Source organism: Polypterus senegalus, chromosome 2 (genome assembly GCF_016835505.1).
Source record: "Polypterus senegalus isolate Bchr_013 chromosome 2, ASM1683550v1, whole genome shotgun sequence".
In the NCBI taxonomy this organism is placed as follows: Eukaryota; Metazoa; Chordata; class Cladistia; order Polypteriformes; family Polypteridae; genus Polypterus; species Polypterus senegalus.
The window spans coordinates 126,409,081-126,429,662 of record NC_053155.1 but is presented as its reverse complement, the minus strand read 5'-3'; the positions used below and the strand labels follow the sequence as shown (position 1 = coordinate 126,429,662).

The 20,582-nt window shown below is 40.4% G+C and overlaps 1 protein-coding gene across 6 annotated transcripts in view; it reads right to left on the bottom strand.

Annotated features, from left to right (window-relative positions):
* The window catches only part of usp25 (ubiquitin specific peptidase 25), a 232,654-nt gene that overhangs the window by 200,664 nt on the left and 11,408 nt on the right, over positions 1-20,582 (bottom strand). For all 6 annotated transcript variants that reach the window (XM_039744549.1, XM_039744550.1, XM_039744551.1 and 3 more), the window contains exons 2-3: positions 6,308-6,385; positions 52-196 (exon numbers count right to left, since the gene is read on the bottom strand). In XM_039744549.1, the coding sequence (XP_039600483.1) occupies positions 52-196; positions 6,308-6,385 (223 nt within the window). The remainder of the gene's footprint in view (positions 1-51; positions 197-6,307; positions 6,386-20,582) is intronic.

Genomic DNA, 20,582 nt, shown 5'->3' with positions numbered 1-20,582 from the left:
TCCCCTAAACGAATACCAATATTAATTTGATGAGTAATACAAAGTACTCACTTGTATCAGCCTGACTGCCTACACTGATATATCTGTCATTTCCAATCTGTGCAGTTTGGTAATATGTGTCTTCTTCGTGCTGAGGGACCTTAACATTCTTCTCAGTCAGAAAAGCAACAGCATCACCAAGGTCACCATTACTGACCTTAAGAAAAACAAATGACAAAAAAAAGATTAATATTTTAACTCAAAAGGTTGTATATGCAAAATGTTATATTAAAGTTTAAACAACATAAGTACAAAATGCTTTCATGGCCAGATGCAACTTTTATTTTATTTTATTTTTAATTGTGTTTCTGGTCATTATTCAGAAAAATAAGAACTTAAAACTTATATACATAATATATAAAAAATCTTTATCAGCATCATGACAAACATCTGTAAACAATTATTAAGAATAAACAAAGTAATATAAATTCTGCCAATCAACAATAAAAGAACAAAATAAAAGACAATAGTAATAAATGATGTATGTGTCAGAAATACTATATAGAACGACATTAGCAAAAAATAAATAATTTTATGATCACTGGAAACTATGGACTGTGTCACAGTTTGATGCTACTTTTCTACCTCACTCATGGATGGCTCATTATTGAATGCAGTATAAATTCAGTCTTCATGCCAAGTACAGTGGATCCTCGGTTCACGAACGTCTTGGTTCACATACAACTTGGTTCACGACCAAAAAGTTCGCCAAACTTTTGCCTCGGTTCACGACCACACACTCGTTTTAAAAACAAAGCCAGTTTCCCTTTCGGTTTGTGCGTGCCTATGATTTCCGCACGTGTTGCATTGTTCTCAGTCAGACGTGCCTGCCTGCTGCTGAGAGAGAGAGAGAAATAGAGCTAGCCACGTGCCTGCCTGTCTGCTACTGACAGGGAGGAGGGGGGTACAGCAGAGAAAGAGGAGCCGCGTGCATGCCTGGCTGGTTCATTTAAGCAGAGCCGCTCCCTGTTCATTGTTCTAAGTCAGACGTGCGTGCTTTACTTGAGCTCTCTTTGTGCTCTACAGTATTTCGTGTGCTTTTGCAGTTAACTATGGCTTCTAAGCAAGTGAAGCGTGGTGAGAAGAAAGTTTTGAAGAAAATTGAAATCGAAGAAAGAAATTATTGAAAAGTTTGAGTGTGGTGTTCGTGTTACTGATCTTGCCGCCGAGTACAAGAAGTCAAAATCTACGATTTCAAATATTCTAAAGCAGAAAGAATCTATTAAAGCAGGTGATATTGTAAAAGGAGTTACAGCGTTAACCAGGCAGAGGCTTCAAGTGCTGGAAGAGGTGGAAAAACTGTTTACCAGTTTACTCATTTACCGATTTGAGAACCCTCGTGCTTTCAAGCAGCACAATGTAAACAAAGCCAGACTGCCAGTAATGTGGAGGGCAAACACGAAGGGTTGGGTCACAAGAACTTTCTTGTTGGAATGGCTGCATGAGGCTTTCACTCCCACCAGCTAAACAGCTAAAATACCAGAAACCAAAGAAATCCCAAGAGAGAAAACACCTGAAGGAAAACACTTCATGCCAGAACTCGACTCATGCAAGATTAGTTTTCTTGGTGGTTTTTGTATTACAGATTTTTCAAAAGTTAATTTTTCAGTTCGTAGCGTGACAAATGTTCCTTTTTTTTCCGCTGTGCTTAAAACTCATTTTAAAAAAGTGTTTACAGCGATCTGGCTGTAAGGCTATTAGCATTAACTCCTGCAATGTTTTTTGGTTGCTTCTGGTTGGTTTTTAAATTAAAGTTCGGATTTGTTCAAATGTTCCCCTCTGCTCAGAGAGAGAGAGTGAGAGAGCGAGGGCGTGCTGCTGACAGAGGGGCGTGTGTGCGCTACAGAAAGAGAAGACGGGGGTGTGTGTGTGTGCTACAGAGAAAGAGAGAGCCCGAGCGAGCGCGTGCCGCTGACAAAGGGGGTGGGGCTGACAGTGGGGGGGTGTGCTACAGAGAGAGAGAGAGCGAGTGAGGGCTTGCTGCTGACGGGGGGGAGGGGGTGTGTGCGCTACAGAGAGAGAAAGCGAGCGCGTGCTGCGGACGGGGGGTGTGTGTGTGCTACAGAGGTGAAAAGGTGAAATAACTGAAAACATGTTTTATATTCTAGTTTTTTCAAAATAGCCACCTTTTGCTCTGATTACTGCTTTGCACACTCTTGGCATTCTCTCGATGAGCTTCAACAGGTAGTCAACTGAAATAATTTTTCAGGCTATTTTGAAGAAACTAGAATATAAAACATGTTTTCAGTTATTTCACCTTTTTTTGTTAAGTACATAACTCCACATGTGTTCATTCATAGTTTTGATGCCTTCAGTGAGAATCTACCAATGTAAATGGTCATGAAAATAAAGAAAACATATTGAATGAGGAGGTGTGTCCAAACGTTTGGCCTGTACTGTATTTAAAAATATTCAGGCTACCATTATAAAAGTATTGCTACAACTGTAAAGGAGAAAAAAGGTAGACAGTGTGACAGTAGGGGTCGCTGGTGCCCCATTAAACCCGCAGACAACACATCCAGACACCAAGTAAAAGTATCATAAGTAATTTTAATTTCCTCTATACACTGTGTGCACAATTATTAGGCAAGTGAGTATTTTGACCATATCATCATTTTTAATGCGTATATTCCAACTCCAAGCTGTATTAACTTGAATGCTTATTTGATTTAAGCACGTCAGGTGATGTGTATTTGTGTAATGAGGGAGGGTGTGGCCTAAGGAGATCAACACCCTATATCAAGGTGTGCAGAATTATTAGGCAGCTAGTTTTCCTCAGGCAAAATGGGCCAAAAAGAGATTTAACTGACTCTGAAAAGTCAAAAATTGTAAAAAGTCTTTCAGAGGGATGCAGCACTTTTGGAATTGCTAAGATATTGGTGTGTGATCACAGAACCATCAAACATTTTGTTGCAAATAGTCAACAGGGTCGCAAGAAACGTGTTGAGAACAAAAGACGCAAATTAGCTGCCAAAGATTTGAGAAGAATCAAACGTGAAGCTACCAGGAACCCATTATCCTCCAGTACTTTCATATTCCAGAGCTGCAACCTACCTGGAGTGCCCAGAAGTACAAGGTGTTCAGTGCTCAAAGACATGGCCAAGGTAAGGAGGGCTGAAACCCAACCACCACTGAACAAGAAACATAAGTTGAAACGTCAAAACTGGGCCAAGAAATATCTGAAGACAGATTTTTTTCAAAGGTTTTATGGACCGATGAGATAAGAGTGACTCTTGATGGACCAGATGGATGGACCTGTGGATCAGTAATGGGCACAGAGCTCCACTCCAACGTGGAGGTGGGGTACTGGTATGAGCTGGTATTTTTAAAGATGAGCTAGTTGGACCTTTTTGCATTGAAGATGAACTCAAAATCAACTCCCAAACCTACTGCCAGTTTTTCGAAGACACTTTCTTCAAACAGTGATACAGGAAAAAGACCATAATTTTTATGCAGGCCAATGCTCCATCACTTGCATCGAAGTTCTCCACTGCGTGGCCAGCCAGTAAAGGCCTTAAAGATGAAGTAATAATGACATGGCCCCCCCTTCCTCATCTGACCTAAACCCTATCGAGAACTTGTGGGCACTTCTTAAACGCTAGATTTACGGGGAGAAAAACAATACACCTCTCTGAAGAGTGTCTGGGAGGCTGTAGTCACTGCTCCACAAAAAGCTGATCATCAACAGATCAAGAAACTGACAGACTCCATGAATGGAAAGGCTTATGACTGTTATTGGAAAGAAAGGTGGCTATATTGGTCATTGATTGATTGATTTATTTTTTTTGAAATGTCAGAGATGTTTATTTGTAAATTTTGAGGTGTTTGTTTATTATTCTCACTATAACAGATGAAAATAAACAAGTGAGATGGGAAAATTTTCATTTTCCTTTAGCTGCGTAATAAATCTGCACACTAATAGTTGCCTAATAATTGTGCGCACATATGTATTCCCCTGATGGTGTTCACACTCACATTTCTGTTGTGAAACATTCAGGTTTCAGGTTTATTAACATTTTGGATTGACTGATAGCACTATGTTTGTTCCATATTAAAATTAATCCTCAAAAATACAACTTGCCTAATAATTCTGCACTCCCTGTATTGTGCACAAAGCACCTCCACAATACTTAATAATAAATCAATAACAAACAATAATCAATAATAATTCCTCTTCTCCACCCAGCAGCTCTGTCACATTTCCTCCCAACTCTGGCTCAATCTGCTGGGTTTCCCATCGTAGTTTTTATAGTTCTCGACTCGGAAGTGCTTCTGTCCCTTAGTCCATGTGATTCCATAGCACTTCCGGGTCAGATGAAAACTCTTCTTTTTCTTCAACCCATACTTCATTTCTTTTTACCCCGTGACTAGGGAGTATTTCCAGGCTATATTAGAAATACTCATGCCACCCTGCAGTGTCCCCTGGCAGCCCCCACGGTATCCAGCAGGACTGTGAAGCTGAACTCCATTGTCCATGATACCCTGCGGGAATTCGGTGCACCTCCGTCTTGCTGGGATGACTCCATCTAGCGGTCTGGAGGTTTTGGCCGGGATAAACTGCCGGCCATCTCGCACAACAGATTGTCCTGACCATGCGGCAGGCCACGTGTTGTGGTGGTAAAGACTTTGGACCTGGACTTCAAACCCTAAGGTTGTGGGTTGTGAGAATTGTTACTTTCATTGTGTGTGCTCCAATTGGAAAATATCCAACTATATTTCAAATGTTGTTAGCTGTCTTGGATAAAGGCATCAGTCAAATACTAAATAATAAAATTATTAGTTCACTGAAGCTGCTCACTCTAGAACAAACACAATTGTCCACGAGTACAACATTCATGCATTATATCTATCCCTGCCTTTTCTAAGTCCTTTGATGGTGTGGTTGCAAAACACAGTTTTACAAGAAAATGCACTATTTTCAATTGAAAAAGGTAATCAGCTGTGTTCCCTTTACACTGCCACTGTGCAGCTTTTATCCACTCCCCACGCAGCATTTCTGAAGAACCATGCAGCTGTTATATCACCTTTCACCCTTTAGTAATGTACCTGCAACTCACAAAACTCCACGGGTCAAACACACCCCCCAAAGTTGTTAAGTAGCAGAGCTCAATACCCATACAAACCCCCCATGACCCCTTACCACACCATGTCATTTATGTGTTCAAGTTTGACGAACTTTATTTTTACATTTCATAACACAATGATGTCTCTCTTCTAAAACATCAGCGCATCATACTTCCATCTGAGTGCTCATTGGTTCTTAAATCTCACACACACAATGTCCATCCTTTTGACTTAAGAAAAAAGTCACAGACTGGTTGAACTGAGTCACTGGGTATGCCAGACTACATGATTGATTCCAACTCATTTAGTCAAGTAGCTTTTGCAATTTCCACCATATACAGTTAGCACAGTACATAATGAAACAAAACATCATTCCTGCAGGACCATGGTGCTACCTAGAACACAAGACTATAAAAAAAAAACTACACATAACGAAAGGTGCACTTGTGCAAGCATGTGCAAACATCGCAAGACAGTGCAAAGACAAACAGTGATACAAACAAGACAGTGTAGTATTGACCAATACACATTTATTATATCAAAAGGTGCAAAAAGTATCAAGTTGTGCCAATGAAGTCTACAAGTGAAAATAACTGGAGAAGTAATCTAATATGAAAGGGCCTTATTCCTGCCTAGAGAAAGATATGCTCCTCAAATATTCTGGTAAGCCCCCCCTCAGTACACACACACACCAAAAAAAAAAAAAAATTGCTGACTTTCCCCTCTGTACTTGCAAGGGTGAACAGTGGAACTTCATAAACCAGTACAGTGCACAGGATCAATGGGAGAATATTATTTTGGCCATTTCAATAATTCAGTTTACACAGCAATACTAACTTGTGAACAGATATTAACCACTCCTTCATGTTATCTAGTTTGAAGTACTCTAGTGTCTGTGTGTCCATTTAGGTCGTATAAAGCAAAAATTGAAAAAAGAAACTGGGGAAATGGTTTTGTGCATTAGAGAGACAGACATATAAAGATTGTTTTTCTTTTAATAATGTTTATGATGTGTACATTTTCTTAGTTTATCACATCTTGAACCTTAGTCATATACAGTATTCTGTTGAAATGTATGACTCATTAATTCAACAATCCTTATTTCGATTTTTGAAGGTTTGTCACATTAAGTCATTTTTTGCCGATTACATAAACAGTCATTTTGAAAAGACTCATAAATTTCCACTAAAGAAAATAAAAATACCTGCAAAGCTTGCTGTAAAAGTTGAATATCTGTGGTACCTGTGACTTCACGCAGCTGGTTCAGCAATGTCTGCTGGTGCTATAAAAAAATAAGGTTAATTGTAAAAGGAACATGTCAAAAATACAAAGTCAAGCAAAAAGCAGAAAATAATACAGTACCAGTAATATCTGTCGATCTTTAAGAGAAGATGATATACCACATATACCATTTCATTCAAACATTAAAGAGTCAGACTACGTTTACTTAAATACCTACCACAAAACATAGGTTTAAAATAGTCTGTACAGAAAGGTAAATATTTAGAAATGCCTAAATAAAGCCCATTAGCTAAAAAAAGTATTTTAATATACAAATTAAATTGTAAACTTAGATTTGTAAATCTTAATATTTCGAGAATACTGTGAAGAGTAATTTAAAAGTTACTTAGATAAGTAGCATATTAACATTGTTATATACAACATTAGTCACATATTTTATGTAAACATATACAAAACCTAAAAAGGGCTAGTTTGATGACATGATCTCCAATTGTACCAACTGAATACTTCTACCTAATCCATGAACTGATTGGCTTTACTGCTGCTTGAGACAAACTGATTTTCTTTTTTATTTGACCAGCAAACCACACCTAAAAACAGGAATACTTTCTCTGCTTTCATCAGCACTCAAAGTAGTAATCATGCTGACCTAGCTACAACGTAACTAGCTAGTCTAAATTTCCAGACTATATAATCAGAAAAATTAACAAATAATTATTATGTAACACATATCTCATATGCATAAGTTGTGCATGCAATATTCTTATTTTGCTGCCAGGAAAGTTCAAATCCAAAACTACTTCTTACTGTATGGGTGTAAATATAGCCTCACCTGGTGGAAGTTGCACAGAACTACTTTTTGGCAAGATTATTTTGTCTGTTATTTTTATCTTTACCACTCTATGAAATGTCAGAAGTAAATTTTAAAGTAGTTTCTTTTTTACTTGAAATCTTTTCCTGGAGATGAACTCACTTTGAAACTAGACCATACAACATTCATATCACATGCACATATCAGTATGCAATGAACTGACTTTGAACAACTCTGTTCCAAAATGTTTTTGTAAACATTTTTCTGGCACATCAGCTTTCACAGCTACAATACATCAAAAAAACACATAAAATTTAAGAACAATTTCTTGAAGCAGATATTCATGTTGTTCAAAGGAGAAATACATAAGCTTGAAAGGAAAGGCCACCACTCTTTTAAAAGTGGATAAACTAAACATGATGTGCAAATGCATCTATTCTATTTCAAGATAAATTGTAAGTGAAAGACATTTATTTATTAATAACATAAGATTGATAAGATAACATAAGATTCAGAGTTAACATATACAGACATAGTATATATAAGAGAGGTGATTGGTAAGTTTAGTGCCCGAATTATTACGAGAAGCACCAGCAAAACAAAACCATTTTTACTTGCATTTTTTTTTTTTAACAATGACCTGGTGAACACTTGTTATACTGTACCATTACTAAAACTACTCTATGCCAATCAAATAAATTGTTTTGTTGTTCTTCTACAACAATTTGCCTCTATCTGACTTGACATTTTCATCATTGGCACAGTGGAAATATAGAGGTTGCCCTTCAAATGGGGAACAGATGGTAACAAGATTTACAACTTGTGCAATGTAAGCAGGGATATGGTGGTGAAGCAGAAAAGAGCCGATCTCTAGCTTTCCTCACTTCTTGTTCCTACCTGACTGTCATTAATACCAAAGCACAACATGGTGATGTTGACATACTGGTCATGTGAGCCTTTGGAGGTAAAATAAAAATAAAAATTGTGTACATAATCTTGAAGGCACTGGCATGAAGCTCAAATTTTATTAATGATGAAAAAAATCAAGCAGAGGCTTCGGTTTGTCATTTAAAAATAAACGGAAAATGCTACGGACTATTTTAATTGCTTTTGTATCTTTTCATTAATTTTAATAACATCAAAATGTTTCGACTCAGTGGGTTGCCATGTGCATATGCATAGGTAAAAGGTGATATATACTGCTTTTATGAGTCACTGCCATGCACCCAAAAGAGGAGGCTGAGTCTAAGGATTTCAGGAAAATCAGCTTTATTCAACAGAACAGGAACAGCAAGGTTATTTATTGCAGAGGGAGCTACCACTGTACTACACACAGACACAGCAACTATGGGCAAGAGACGTGTTGCACGAGGAGGCGGTGAGCTTGCCATTCCCTCTGTGGCACTACAAACCTGCGGGATGATGTGAACCTGCGGTTGCCTTGGCAACAGACAATCTGCACTCAACAGACACAGCGATGGCGTTTCGGCTTGTCACCCCTTTGGGTAGGGTCTCACAAGAGTGAAAAAAATCTCAAATCCCCTCCCTTAGCTTTGTCCACACTGGCTCTGCCAGACACGAGAGAAAATCAGTGCTGATTTGCGCAGCACCAGGAAGGTGGCAAACATCAAAAGCAAATGGCTGTAAGCTCATTCGCATCCTTCTGTCTGTAGAGCCACTGAAGCGGAGTGTGATCACCAGGGTAAACGCTGCCCCAACAAGCAGAACCAGAGGGCCTCCACTGCCCAATCAATCACTAAACACTCCTTCTCTAAGGCTGAGTAATTGCACTCCCTGGGAAGCAGTTTCCTGCTGAGAAATGGGATGGGGTGTTTTTCCGCCTCGAAACATTGAGAAAGCACAGCTCCTAAACCGAAAGCACTTACACCCATCTGCAGAACAAATTCCTTCGAAAAGTCTGGATTCTGCAGAACCGAGAATGATTAAGCTTTTAAGTCTGAAAAGGTTCCGTCACAGGCATTGGTCCAGTCAATACTATGGTTCTTTCTGCCCTATGTCAAGTCAGCAAGTTGGGCTGGCATGATGTGAAAAATTGGGAATGAACTACCTGTAGTACCCCACAAACCCAAGGAAGGCAAAAACCTGCCTCTACTTTGTGGGACATGGATACAGAAGCATCTCCCCCACCTTGTCCGTCTGAGGCTTGATGGAATACCCCAAATAATGTGTTCCTGACATACACAGCCTGCACTTTCTAGAGTTAGCTGTCAACCTCGACAGCCTCAAACCTTCAAGCATCGTCAAGATACGCTCCCATGTACAGGGAATAGGGATGTAGGATTTGATCCATCATCTGGTGAAAAGTAAATGGAACCTCATGGAGACAGAAAGGGAACCTGGTGAACTTGAACAACTCATCTGGGGTGGCAAATGCAGTCTTCATGCAGTTGGATTCCTCCAGGGGCACCTGCCAGTACTTTTTTGTGAGATCCAGGGTGGAGTTATACAAGGCCTGCCCAAGTTTCTCCAACAAGTCATCTATGTTCAACATCGGGTACACATCACACTTGAAAATCTTGTTCAAGCAATGGAAATCTATACAAAACCGGACCAGGCCATCTGGTTTTGAGACCAAAACAACTGGGCCCTGCCACACACTTTTGCTTTCATAGATAACCTCAAATTTGTTTCACCTCCTCATGTATCATATTCCTCATTGCCTCTGGGCATTAGTGAAATCATCGCCAATAGCCACTTCAGTTTGAGCGACTACTGCTAATGTGACAAGGGCCTCATGCCACTCTTTCAACAGATTCATTTGCAAAACCTGTACGAGCTTCAACCAACTGGGAATTCTGACTTTATGATTTACTGGACCAATGCACTCTTCTACTACTGCTGAGCAGAGCCATTTTACCCTAAATTTATGTGGGTCTGAAGGGATCAACCCCAGTACCCAATCGCCCTTTTTAAACTCGCAGAGCTTGTTTTTCTTGTCATAATTATGCTTTTGCGCCTCCCATTTGCGCTGCATAGGTTCCAAGGCAATATAGGACAATTTTGAGATCGGTTCTTTGAGCGAAATGACTCAATTGACAAATCTGCCCCAGCTGGGTGACTCACGAACCCCCATCCATTCCTCCAGAAAAATGCCTAACACCCCGCGCGGTCACTGGCTGAACAGCAGTTTGAACAAACTCAACCTGGTGGATGCTTGGGGGGGGGAATCCCAAACAACAAACAGGAGAAAAGGCAGCATGGTATCCCAGGAGGTGAGGTCATCATAGACTGCATACTGTATCATCTGATTCAACGTTTTATTAAACAGCTCAGTCAGGCCATTCATCTGTGGATGATAAACAATGTTGCTCAACTGCTTAAATGCAATGCTTTCACACTGCTGCTTCATGGCGTGAGAGATGAAGGGTGGGATGCTAATATGCATGAAGATTTCTGAGACAGCTTTAGTAACAGTCTGTGAATTCGCCCTCCATACAGCGGCCACCTTGAGGTATCTTGTCGCATAGTCAACCAACAAGAGCATATATTGAAAACTATTTTTACTCTTGGGGAGTGGGCCTACAATGCTCTCAAAGGGAACATCCAAAATAGGCATCGGTGAGAGGGGAGCCCTACTGGGTCTATGAGGAGAAACAATCTGGCAGTCGGGACATGCCCTGCAAAACTGCTCCACATCCCAGCCCATACACAGCCAATAAGTGGGCATGAGCAATTTTTAAAACCATTTTCCCTATGCCTGCTTGGCGCCACCAACCGCTCAATCCGCCTGCCTCCCATGCAATTAGTAATCACCTGATACAAGCAACCATCCTTAGTTAAAAAGTGTGGTATTTTAAAGTTTCGGTCCTCCCTCTCCAGATAGTAAGAGTCATTTGCAACGTGGGCTTGTTTGAATGCAAATTCCAAGTTGCTGTGGGCTTGTTGCAGGCGGGCAAACTGTCTTGAGTGGCAGTCTCTACTTCCACTGAGCATGATGCAGCATCACGCTCATCCATCTCTGCTACTTTGTTGGTGTCCTAAGTGGGTGTGCAGTCTGGGGAGGTTGTTGGCGCGAGCATCTGGGGTAAAATCCACCAACTCTCGGGGGTCCTTACTTTGGGATTCATCTCCCATCTCACTGGACAACTCGGGTTCAATTTCAAACCTGGCTCTTTGATTGATGTTATCTGTGGCAAGCTCCTCTCTATCTACTACAGAGGAAGGCACTCTGCAGGTGGCCAAGACCCATGGGAAAACAGCATTCGTCTTCCCTGTTAAAAGAGGACAGGATTAAATGTCTGATACGGCAGTCCAAACCTTAGTTCTTCCCTTTAAATTTCAGAAGGAGTAAGACAGTCTCATATGTTTTAACGTCCCCATTGATGCAGTGAAGGTTCACTCGGTCTGTATTCCTATAAGGTGTCTGCTGGAGCAAGTCATGGCAAACTACACAAAGGTCACTACCAGAGTCCAACAGCACCGGGATTTCACGACCGGCCAACTTAATAGAGACCTTAAAATTGTATTTGACTAACATCTTGGGGGAAACTTGTAAGCCACATACCTGGGCCAGACAGTTGTCCATGGTTTGATCAAAGTGAAAGCACCTGTGCTCAGTCCCCACTATGGAGTTCCTACAATGGCATTTTCCACCCATGGCGTCAACAACCCTAGGAGCCTGTGCTGGTTGGATTGAAGTTGACGCCAAGCCCAGATAGCCCCTCTGCTTCCAGGAGGCTTGGGCACCGCCCAGGTCAAGTCTAACAGCAAGTGGACGTCGTTCCAGAGCATCTCATCACAAAGGTCCTCGTCTATCCCTGATAGGACTGCATCAATAGCAAGCTTCTAAACAATGTGTTCAAGGGTGTCCTCGTGGAACTAGCTTTGAATCAGGTCCACTAAGTCCTAAACATGTTCTCGTATAGGCCGGTATGGGTCAATTCACCACAGATGAAATTGGCGCACCTTGGTCACCGGACTCATAGCCATGCAGAGAAGGATCCGATGCTTCAGGAAATCATAATCATCGAGTCTTTCGGGAAGGAGGTATTGCATGAACTGTAGGGCCTCTCTGGTTACAAACGGGGCCAAAATAGCTGTCTAGCCTCCCCTATCCAAGTGCCTTAGTGTTGCCATGAGCTCGAAACAGAATAGAAATCACTCCGGGTTGTCCAAGAGTGTCAACTTCACAAGCACATTCCTGGAGCAGGAGACTCATCTTGCTCTGTCGGTATAGGGATGTTATGTGCCTCTTGGGGTTCCACTGGTGCAAGACTCCACTCCACTAAGTAAAGGCCCGGATGTCCCCCACAGCCCTGTGCAGATTCTACAGGTGTACTGTGGAATCCAACCGGACAGGATGCATCATATTTGAAATAGAAATGTCAGTGGCGTACCCTAAGCCAATTTCTTTTTTCTTCGGTTATATTCTTGAATAAAAGCACACTTGTTTTGTTATAGTAGTACCTTTTGTGAAAGTGTATCTATACTAATAAAAGGCAAAGCCCTCACTGACTGACTGACTGACTGACTCATCACTAATTCTCCAAGTTCCCGTGTGGGTAGAAGCCTGAAATTTGGCAGGCTCATTCCTTACAGCTTACTTACAAAAGTTGGGCAGGTTTCATTTCGAAATTCTACGCGTAATGGTCATAACTGGAAGCTATTTTTCTCCATTTACTGTAATGGAGTTGAGCTGGATGGCCGTGGGGGGCGGAGTTTCGTGTGACATCATCACGCCTCCCACGTAATCACATGAACTGACTAAAGCGCTATAGAAAACATGCATTATATAATTGAGAAGGCAGCGAAACAATAAGAAGCGAGCGAGTGACATTTACAACCATATTCATGAGTGCTGCTACTTCGGAAACAAAGCACGGTGTAAACCTAAAGTTTAAATTAAGTTCATAGACACGCTGCCATTGGCGTTTGTCATGCCCACGGTAATGCGGGATACAAGTTTAATCAGAGGACGCAGGATATAAACGAGAGTTTTGATCACTTTGTAACTAAGTTAAAATTGCAGGTGAAGGGCTGTGCTTATGCAAATTCGAGACTGTGTTTGTGGGGATTGACAGTTAAAGGCGGTGGGGAGTCACGTCATCAACTCCCCTCCCATTCACCTCATTTCGCTCTGAGCTGAGCTCTACGGCTAAAGCCGTCTTCCGAAGCAACTTCGTCAGACTGCCACCAAATACTCACAGAAAAATCCACAAGTTAATACACACCCTGTCTCTAGAGTTTCTCCACACTCAATGTATTCCTCGCGTTCCCTTTATACCCTCTGATCTCCCATTTTAATTCAGATGCCTCTAATTTCCAGTAAGGCTCTGCTGCGCGATGACAAGTAATAAGTCTCAGGGACAGACCCTACAAAACGATGCCATTGATTTCAGGCAAGATTGCTTTTCTCCTGGACAACTATACTTGCATTCTCAAAAGTGACCTCGCGCAGCTTCGTCATATTACAACCGGAGTGCAGCCAGAAACTTTTAAGTGCTGGGTCTTACTTAACATTAAATTAAGCCGTGGACATCGCAACATCACACAAGAGAGCAGCTCACGTGAACTTACTGAACGCAGTACAGTGATCACTTCCATGCATCAAACCTGTTCAAAAAACGCATTACACAATTGACAAGGTGATGGCTTTATATGGCGTTCGTTTACAAAGCAGCGAAGAGGCTGTGTGAAGGCAACTACACAAAAAAACAGCAGAGTGCCACACTCCGAATGTATTCCTGGCATCACCGTTTTACCCCCTGATCTCCCATTTCAATTGAAATACCTCAAATTTCCAGTAAGGCTCTGCTTCGCGATGACAATTAATGAGTCTCAGGGACACACCCTACAAAAGGTTGCCACTGATTTGAGGCAACATTGCTTTCCTCCTGGACAAAACTATACGTTGCATTCTCAAAAGTAATATATATATATAAATATATACACACCCTGATCTACATACTGTCAAATAAACGAACCACACACCCTAGCGCAACATGAGAGGCTTCGTCTTTAGTGCTGACGTCTGAGGTTCGATTCGCGAGGGTGGGTGCAGTGACGGGCAGTTGGATTTAGTCTTTAAATTTCTTTGGTGAAGAAAAATTTATGCAATGATGATTAAATTTAACTTTCATTCCTACTAAACATACTTCTGTTGACCAAATAAAAATTACTTATATTTAAAATTTAAATAGAACTTGAACAAATACGATAGTTCATAATACCCACGCAGCACTAAGTGCACGTAAGATTAGGAGTCATCCGTTTTAACAAGCAGCGTATTGCACTGATACGAAATAGCCTGCCCATTTAATTATTTAGGAATGGATAGATAAATTAAGATTTTGTACAAATAATGTTTTTAATTTTTCTTCCTCAATGGATTCTGGCACCCCCAGCAACAGCTGCTCGCACCCCAAAGGAGATATATAGATATATAGATATATAGATAGATAGATAGATACAAGTGTATGTAAATGTGTGTCTGCATATACATATACATATATATATATACACACACACATTGTCAATCATGTTACGTTATTATTAAAATGTTTCCTTTTCTTTTTCATTACTTCTTTAACACACTACTTCTCCGCTGCAAAGCGCGGGTATTTTGCTATATATGTATATGTATATGTATATATATATATATATATATATATATATGTTTGTGTGTGTGTGTGTGTGTGTGTGTGTCTGTGTCTATATATATGACAGCAACACTCATATCAGTGACAAAATAATTACATTAACAATCATCTTACATTATTTTTAAAATGTTTCCTTTTCTTTTTCATACCTTCTTTAACACACTACTTCTCCACTGCGAAGCGTGGGTATTTGGCTAGTATTTGATATTTGGACTTCAGTCTTCACTCACTCACTGACTCATCACTAATTCTCAAACTTCCCATGTAGGTAGAAAGCTGAAATTTGGCAGGCTTATTCCTTACAGCATACTTACAAATGTTAAGCAGGTTTCATTTCGAAATTCTACATGTAACGGTCATAACGGTCGATAACGGTCGACAACGTCCGCCATGTTGAACGTTCTTATTTATGGCCCCATCTTCACGAAATTTGGTAGGCGGCTTCCCTGCGCTAACCAAAGCCAATGTACGTACTTATTTCAGTGGTATGACGCCACTGTCGGCCACCATATTGAATTTTCCAAACGTCACTAATTCTCCAACTTCCCATGTAGGTAGAAGGCTGAAATTTGGCAGGCCCATTCCTTACAGCTTACTTACAAAAGTTAAGCAGGTTTCATTTTGAAATTCTACGCGTAACGGTCAACAACATCCGCCATATTGAACTTTTTTATTCATGGCCCCATCTTCACGAAATTTGGTAGGCGGCTTCCCTGCGCTAACGAAACCAATGTACATACTTATTTCGGTGGTATGACGCCACTGTCGGCCGCCATATTGAACTTTTCAGCAGTCTTATGGGCCCATCTTCAAGAAATTTGGTACACAGGTTCCCAACGGTAACTGAATCCTACTTACGTACATATATACGTCCATAGCCTGCAGCTCCCACGTTGTTGGCTGCCTGCCTATATAAGACTGTCCGTCGCTCCGGTCTCTACATTCCCTTCCTTGCTTCGCCACGGGATTCATGTCTCCCTACCGATAACTACAGCCTTTTTGTTTAATTCACGGCTTCTCCGCTGTTTTATTGTTTATTACAATTATAGTTATTGTGTAGGTATTTTACACTTACTTTACATTGCTCAGGTACCCATTTCCTTTATCATTCCAACCCCCATTACCATGTCTATCGAGATGATCATATTGCACGGCCATATCAGGCTCACTCTTGATATCCAGAGGAACATTGTGTCTTATGTATTGAATGACTGGGACAGGTTCAAGGTGTGGACTGATGACGGTACAGGAGATAATTATACTACACAGGAGCACTATAAGAGTGAAATGCTTAAGCCCTTCACCTATGGTCTTGCCTGTGAGTTGATGGCTGCTGCTGAATTGTTTGGTTGTTGCTTTCAAGTGTACCGAAATGGGCAAATATTTTACACCTTTCAACAACCGCCAATGCCTCTTAAACATCTTAAGATTCACAGGTGACGATTTCAGTAGTGGACACTTTGATGTTTATGAATGTTTAAACTCTCAAAAGCTGAATGTGATTTTATTGATGAAACCGGTTGTGTGCTTACAACGCTTGACAGATGCCAAATGTCACTTCAACGCAACAAATCCTGCAAATACTGTCATAATTGAAACAAACCATGAAACTTAAACCGATTATGACAGCAGCAATCCAAGCTGTGAGATTTGAGACAAGATTACTGTCATGTTACAACCGGAGAGCCGAACTGACAACATGGTATACAAATAGATCCTTAACAAATAATTATTGGCATATTTTCCCTCAGTTTAAAAAGGTTTACTTTTCTTCTTAATAAAAATTTTAATGCATTACTTCGCCGCTGCGAAGCGCGGGTATTTTGCTAGTTATTACTAAAACATGAGAAAGTTTTGGTTTTAGAGATGTGTTTATATAGATCATAATAGATACGGAACACACCTCACTCCCAGATAAACCACTTGAGCACTGAGAATCTTCTTTGCGACTTGACCTGCGGCCGTGGGGTGGGGGTAGTTAGCAGGCTGCTTGCTGGTTGTGCTGATCGACACATTTGCAACACAAAAGATGATGACGAAGAGGTGCGAAGGAATTTAAGGTGGACCAGGATTACGAGATTTTTCATAGGCTTCAGGGATTCTAGTGTTTAACTCTTGTAAAGCAGATAATATAGATGAAGGTATCTTGAATAATTTTAGCATTTATTATGTAATCTGGTACTAATGTAACGTAATACTGTTTGGATTTTGATTTTGCTTGAATTTAACAGCATTTGCTTTTCATTCATCAAACGTAAAATGTCAGTGTGTAAATTTAGTATGTGCCATGCTATGATAAATCAGGTAGTCCATGATAATCATATATTGCTTAAATCAAACCTATCCTGGACATTCAGTTGTTCCAATGGCTGTAAGCTGAGGTTAATAACAAAAAAAATTAATTCTGACCTTCTATCCTTGGAATACATGCAATAAAGTGACTATAACTTAAAAGAACAATGCATTTTGGATTAGCTTAACATATGTGTCCCAGCAAAGTCCGTGTCCTGTGTCATATGCTGCTGGGATGAGCACCAGTACTTGGCAAAAATGAACCAGATGAAGCAGGCAAGGAACTTGCAAGATGGAAAATTACTATTTACAAATACTTTAAAACATGAACATCTTTGTGCAATCCTAATCAATGTGTAAAAACATAACATTTTAGTTTTGCTTTATTGATCTGAATAGCCTTAAGTAACTCTGTAGACAGAACAGCATCATGAAATCAAAAAGTGGGCTCCAATATAACTCAGCCATTAAAATCCTAATTTAAATTTATGGGGCATCACTAGTAGAATTTAACACAATATTTTCATACTCTTAAGGATGAAAAATGTTACAAAAACATCAATGTTAATTAAATTTTGTTTTGTAGTTAGCATCACACATATTTCTAGGGAAGAAATAACTAAGCAGTCCTCCAATAAAATCTGGGCTGATTTTCTGAATTGGATCATCTTAAAAGCTGAAGCCACACAGACATGTGTACAGTAATTCTTTTTTAACATTTACTGCACTGAATCAATTAAAATTTGTGATTTCTTCTATTATATTTTGACATCTTATAATTCTAACCTGTAATCACATTTGAAAAGTGCTGATTTGAAATAAACACAACTATGAATACTGTCAAAATAACTAATCTAACAGGAAACATACCAGACACTGACTAATAGACTACTGTTGTTTTCAAGTTCAGAACCACTTTAATGCATGGAAAAGACAAATTTAAAAACATTTTTGCTTTCATGTAATAATAAACCCGATTAGACATAAAGGAGCAGTCTGCACATGAATTAAGAATTAACAGCATACCAGCGGGGCAGATAATCAAAGCACATAGAACTAAGTAAAGTAAGCATAAATTTCACTGCTACTAATCCAGATTTAACAATATTCTCCCCTCCACTGGGATAAATTAGGTTTTAATTTAGGTTTTAAAATTTAAACCATCATGTGTTTCAAGATCATCATATACAGGGTGTCCCACTCGGGAGTACAACTTTAAAAATGCGAATTACTCATGAACACGTGAACGTAAAGGCGAGCTGTAAGAACTGAATATACCTGTATTTAGTGGAAAACAAGTCCACATTACAAAAGGTGCTGAAAATGTCCTACCCCAACGTCCGCGCACAAAGAAACGCGACGCTCCATATTTGAGAATGTCCTCTGCAACGTCACTGTCGATGGCAGCAATTTCACGCTCGATGTTTGCTTTCAGTTGTTCGATGGTCCTGGGTTTGCTTGCATAAACCTGGCCCTTTAAATATCCCCAGAGAAAAAAATCTGGGGGAGTTAAATCGGGCGATTGAGGTGGCCACAAACCTTTCGAGATCACCCTGTCTCCAAAAAACGATCGGATCTCTTCCATACTGGCATGAGAGGTATGGCACGTTGCCCCGTCCTGTTGGAAGTAACCTTCTTGAAGTTCATAGTCGTCCAGTTGTTTCACAAATTCGTCAAATATGGACAAGTATTAGTCGGTGTTCACAGTCTCTTCAAAGAAAATTGGACCAATGATCTGAGAACGAAAAATCACGCACCACACTTCACCACACCACTCTTCTGATCATGTAAGGGAGCCTCGTGCAAGCCGTGGGGATTTTGCGAGGCCCATATACGGGTGTTTTGTGAGTTTACATAACCAGAGAGATGAAACCACGCTTCATCAGTGAACCAAGTGATGTCTAGCAGTATTGCATTTAGGGGAAAAAAATTGAAGGAACCATTGGCAGTATGTGAACAGATGTGACGTGGTATGGCTTGATTTTCCCTTTGTTGGCGGCTCGTTGACAGGTCGACTTTGAGTACCCGGGTTCTTGAGCTAACCGACGTAATGATTTTGTTGGGAAATTTTTCAAACGGTCCATAACGTCTTGCACAGTCTCATCCAACATCCGAGGCCGTCCTCCAGAATGCTGATCAACCAGGCTTCCCGTCATCTCCAACTTTTTTGCCAATTTTGTGATGGTTTTGAAGGTAGGCGGGTTTCTCCCTCCAAATTTCATCAAATATTCCCTCTGACACTGTTTTGCTGAAACGGTGAGCCAGTAGGTCTTCACAATGAACACTCTTTGTGGTACAGTATACTGCATGTTTGCATTCGCCACTCTGCAGGGTTGGTGTCTGGGGCACATCCGGGGTCGCCGTAGCGGCACTCGCTATAGTGCCTGCCTCTTTATGACACAGAATCAATTCTTCATTAAATAAGGAATATTTTGAACTTTTTTGCATGATGATACATGCGCACGTTGCAGAGTAATTCGCATTTTTAAAGTTGTACTCCCGAGTGGGACACCCTGTACAACAACAGTTTATAGTAAAAAACCACAGATAAAGCAAACAAACAAATAAATAAAAAGGTGCTTCCATTCAATTAACCAAATTACTACAAATTACTAACCAAAACTACTATGTGTTGTTAAGCTCTGAAGTACATTAATACATGCACAATGCACACTCATGACTTCAGAACATATTAAAAATGAAATTAAATTCTAGTAAATATATTATTTTAATTAAATACTGTATTACATTGGGCGGCATGGTGGCGCAGTGGTAGCGCTGCTGCCTCACAGTTAGGAGACCCGGGTTCGCTTCCCGGGTCTTCCCTGCGTGGAGTTTGCATGTTCTACCCGTGTCTGCGTGGGTTTCCTCCGGGTGCTCCGGTTTCCTCCCACAATCCAAAGACATGCAGGTTAGGTGGATTGGTGATTCTAAATTGGCCCTAGTGTGTGCTTGGTTTGTGGGTGTGTTTGTGTGTGTCCTGCGGTGGGTTGGCACCCTGCCCAGGATTGGTTCCTGCCTTGTGCCCGGTGTTGGCTAGGATTGGCTCCAGCAGACCCCTGTGACCCTGTGTTCGGATTCAGCGGGTTAGAAAATGGATGGAGGGATGTATTACATTTCTAACTTCCTGTCTTAAGCATTCCTGTTTTCAATTTATTTTAACTCTCTTCCTTTGAGATGGAAACCTGTGTGATCCTACTCAACATCAAAAAAGTAGACATAGTACACATATTTTCTGTCCTGAAGAACCTCAAACTGCATTTCACCGTGCAAATTCATAATTTTAACGATGTTAAGCCAGTAGAATCACCAATCACTTCCTCTTGAATGAACTCTGTTTAACTTTTTTACTCGGTTTAACACACAAGCACCTGTTAGAAACTGATAAAAAAAAGTCTCTCAGCTGCTGTGTGCAAAAATGGAAACATAAATCAGTAGTTTAAAGTGAATATGAACATCACTCAGAAACTGTTCAAAAGTACCAACAAATAACTCGCTTCTTACATTTTCAAGCC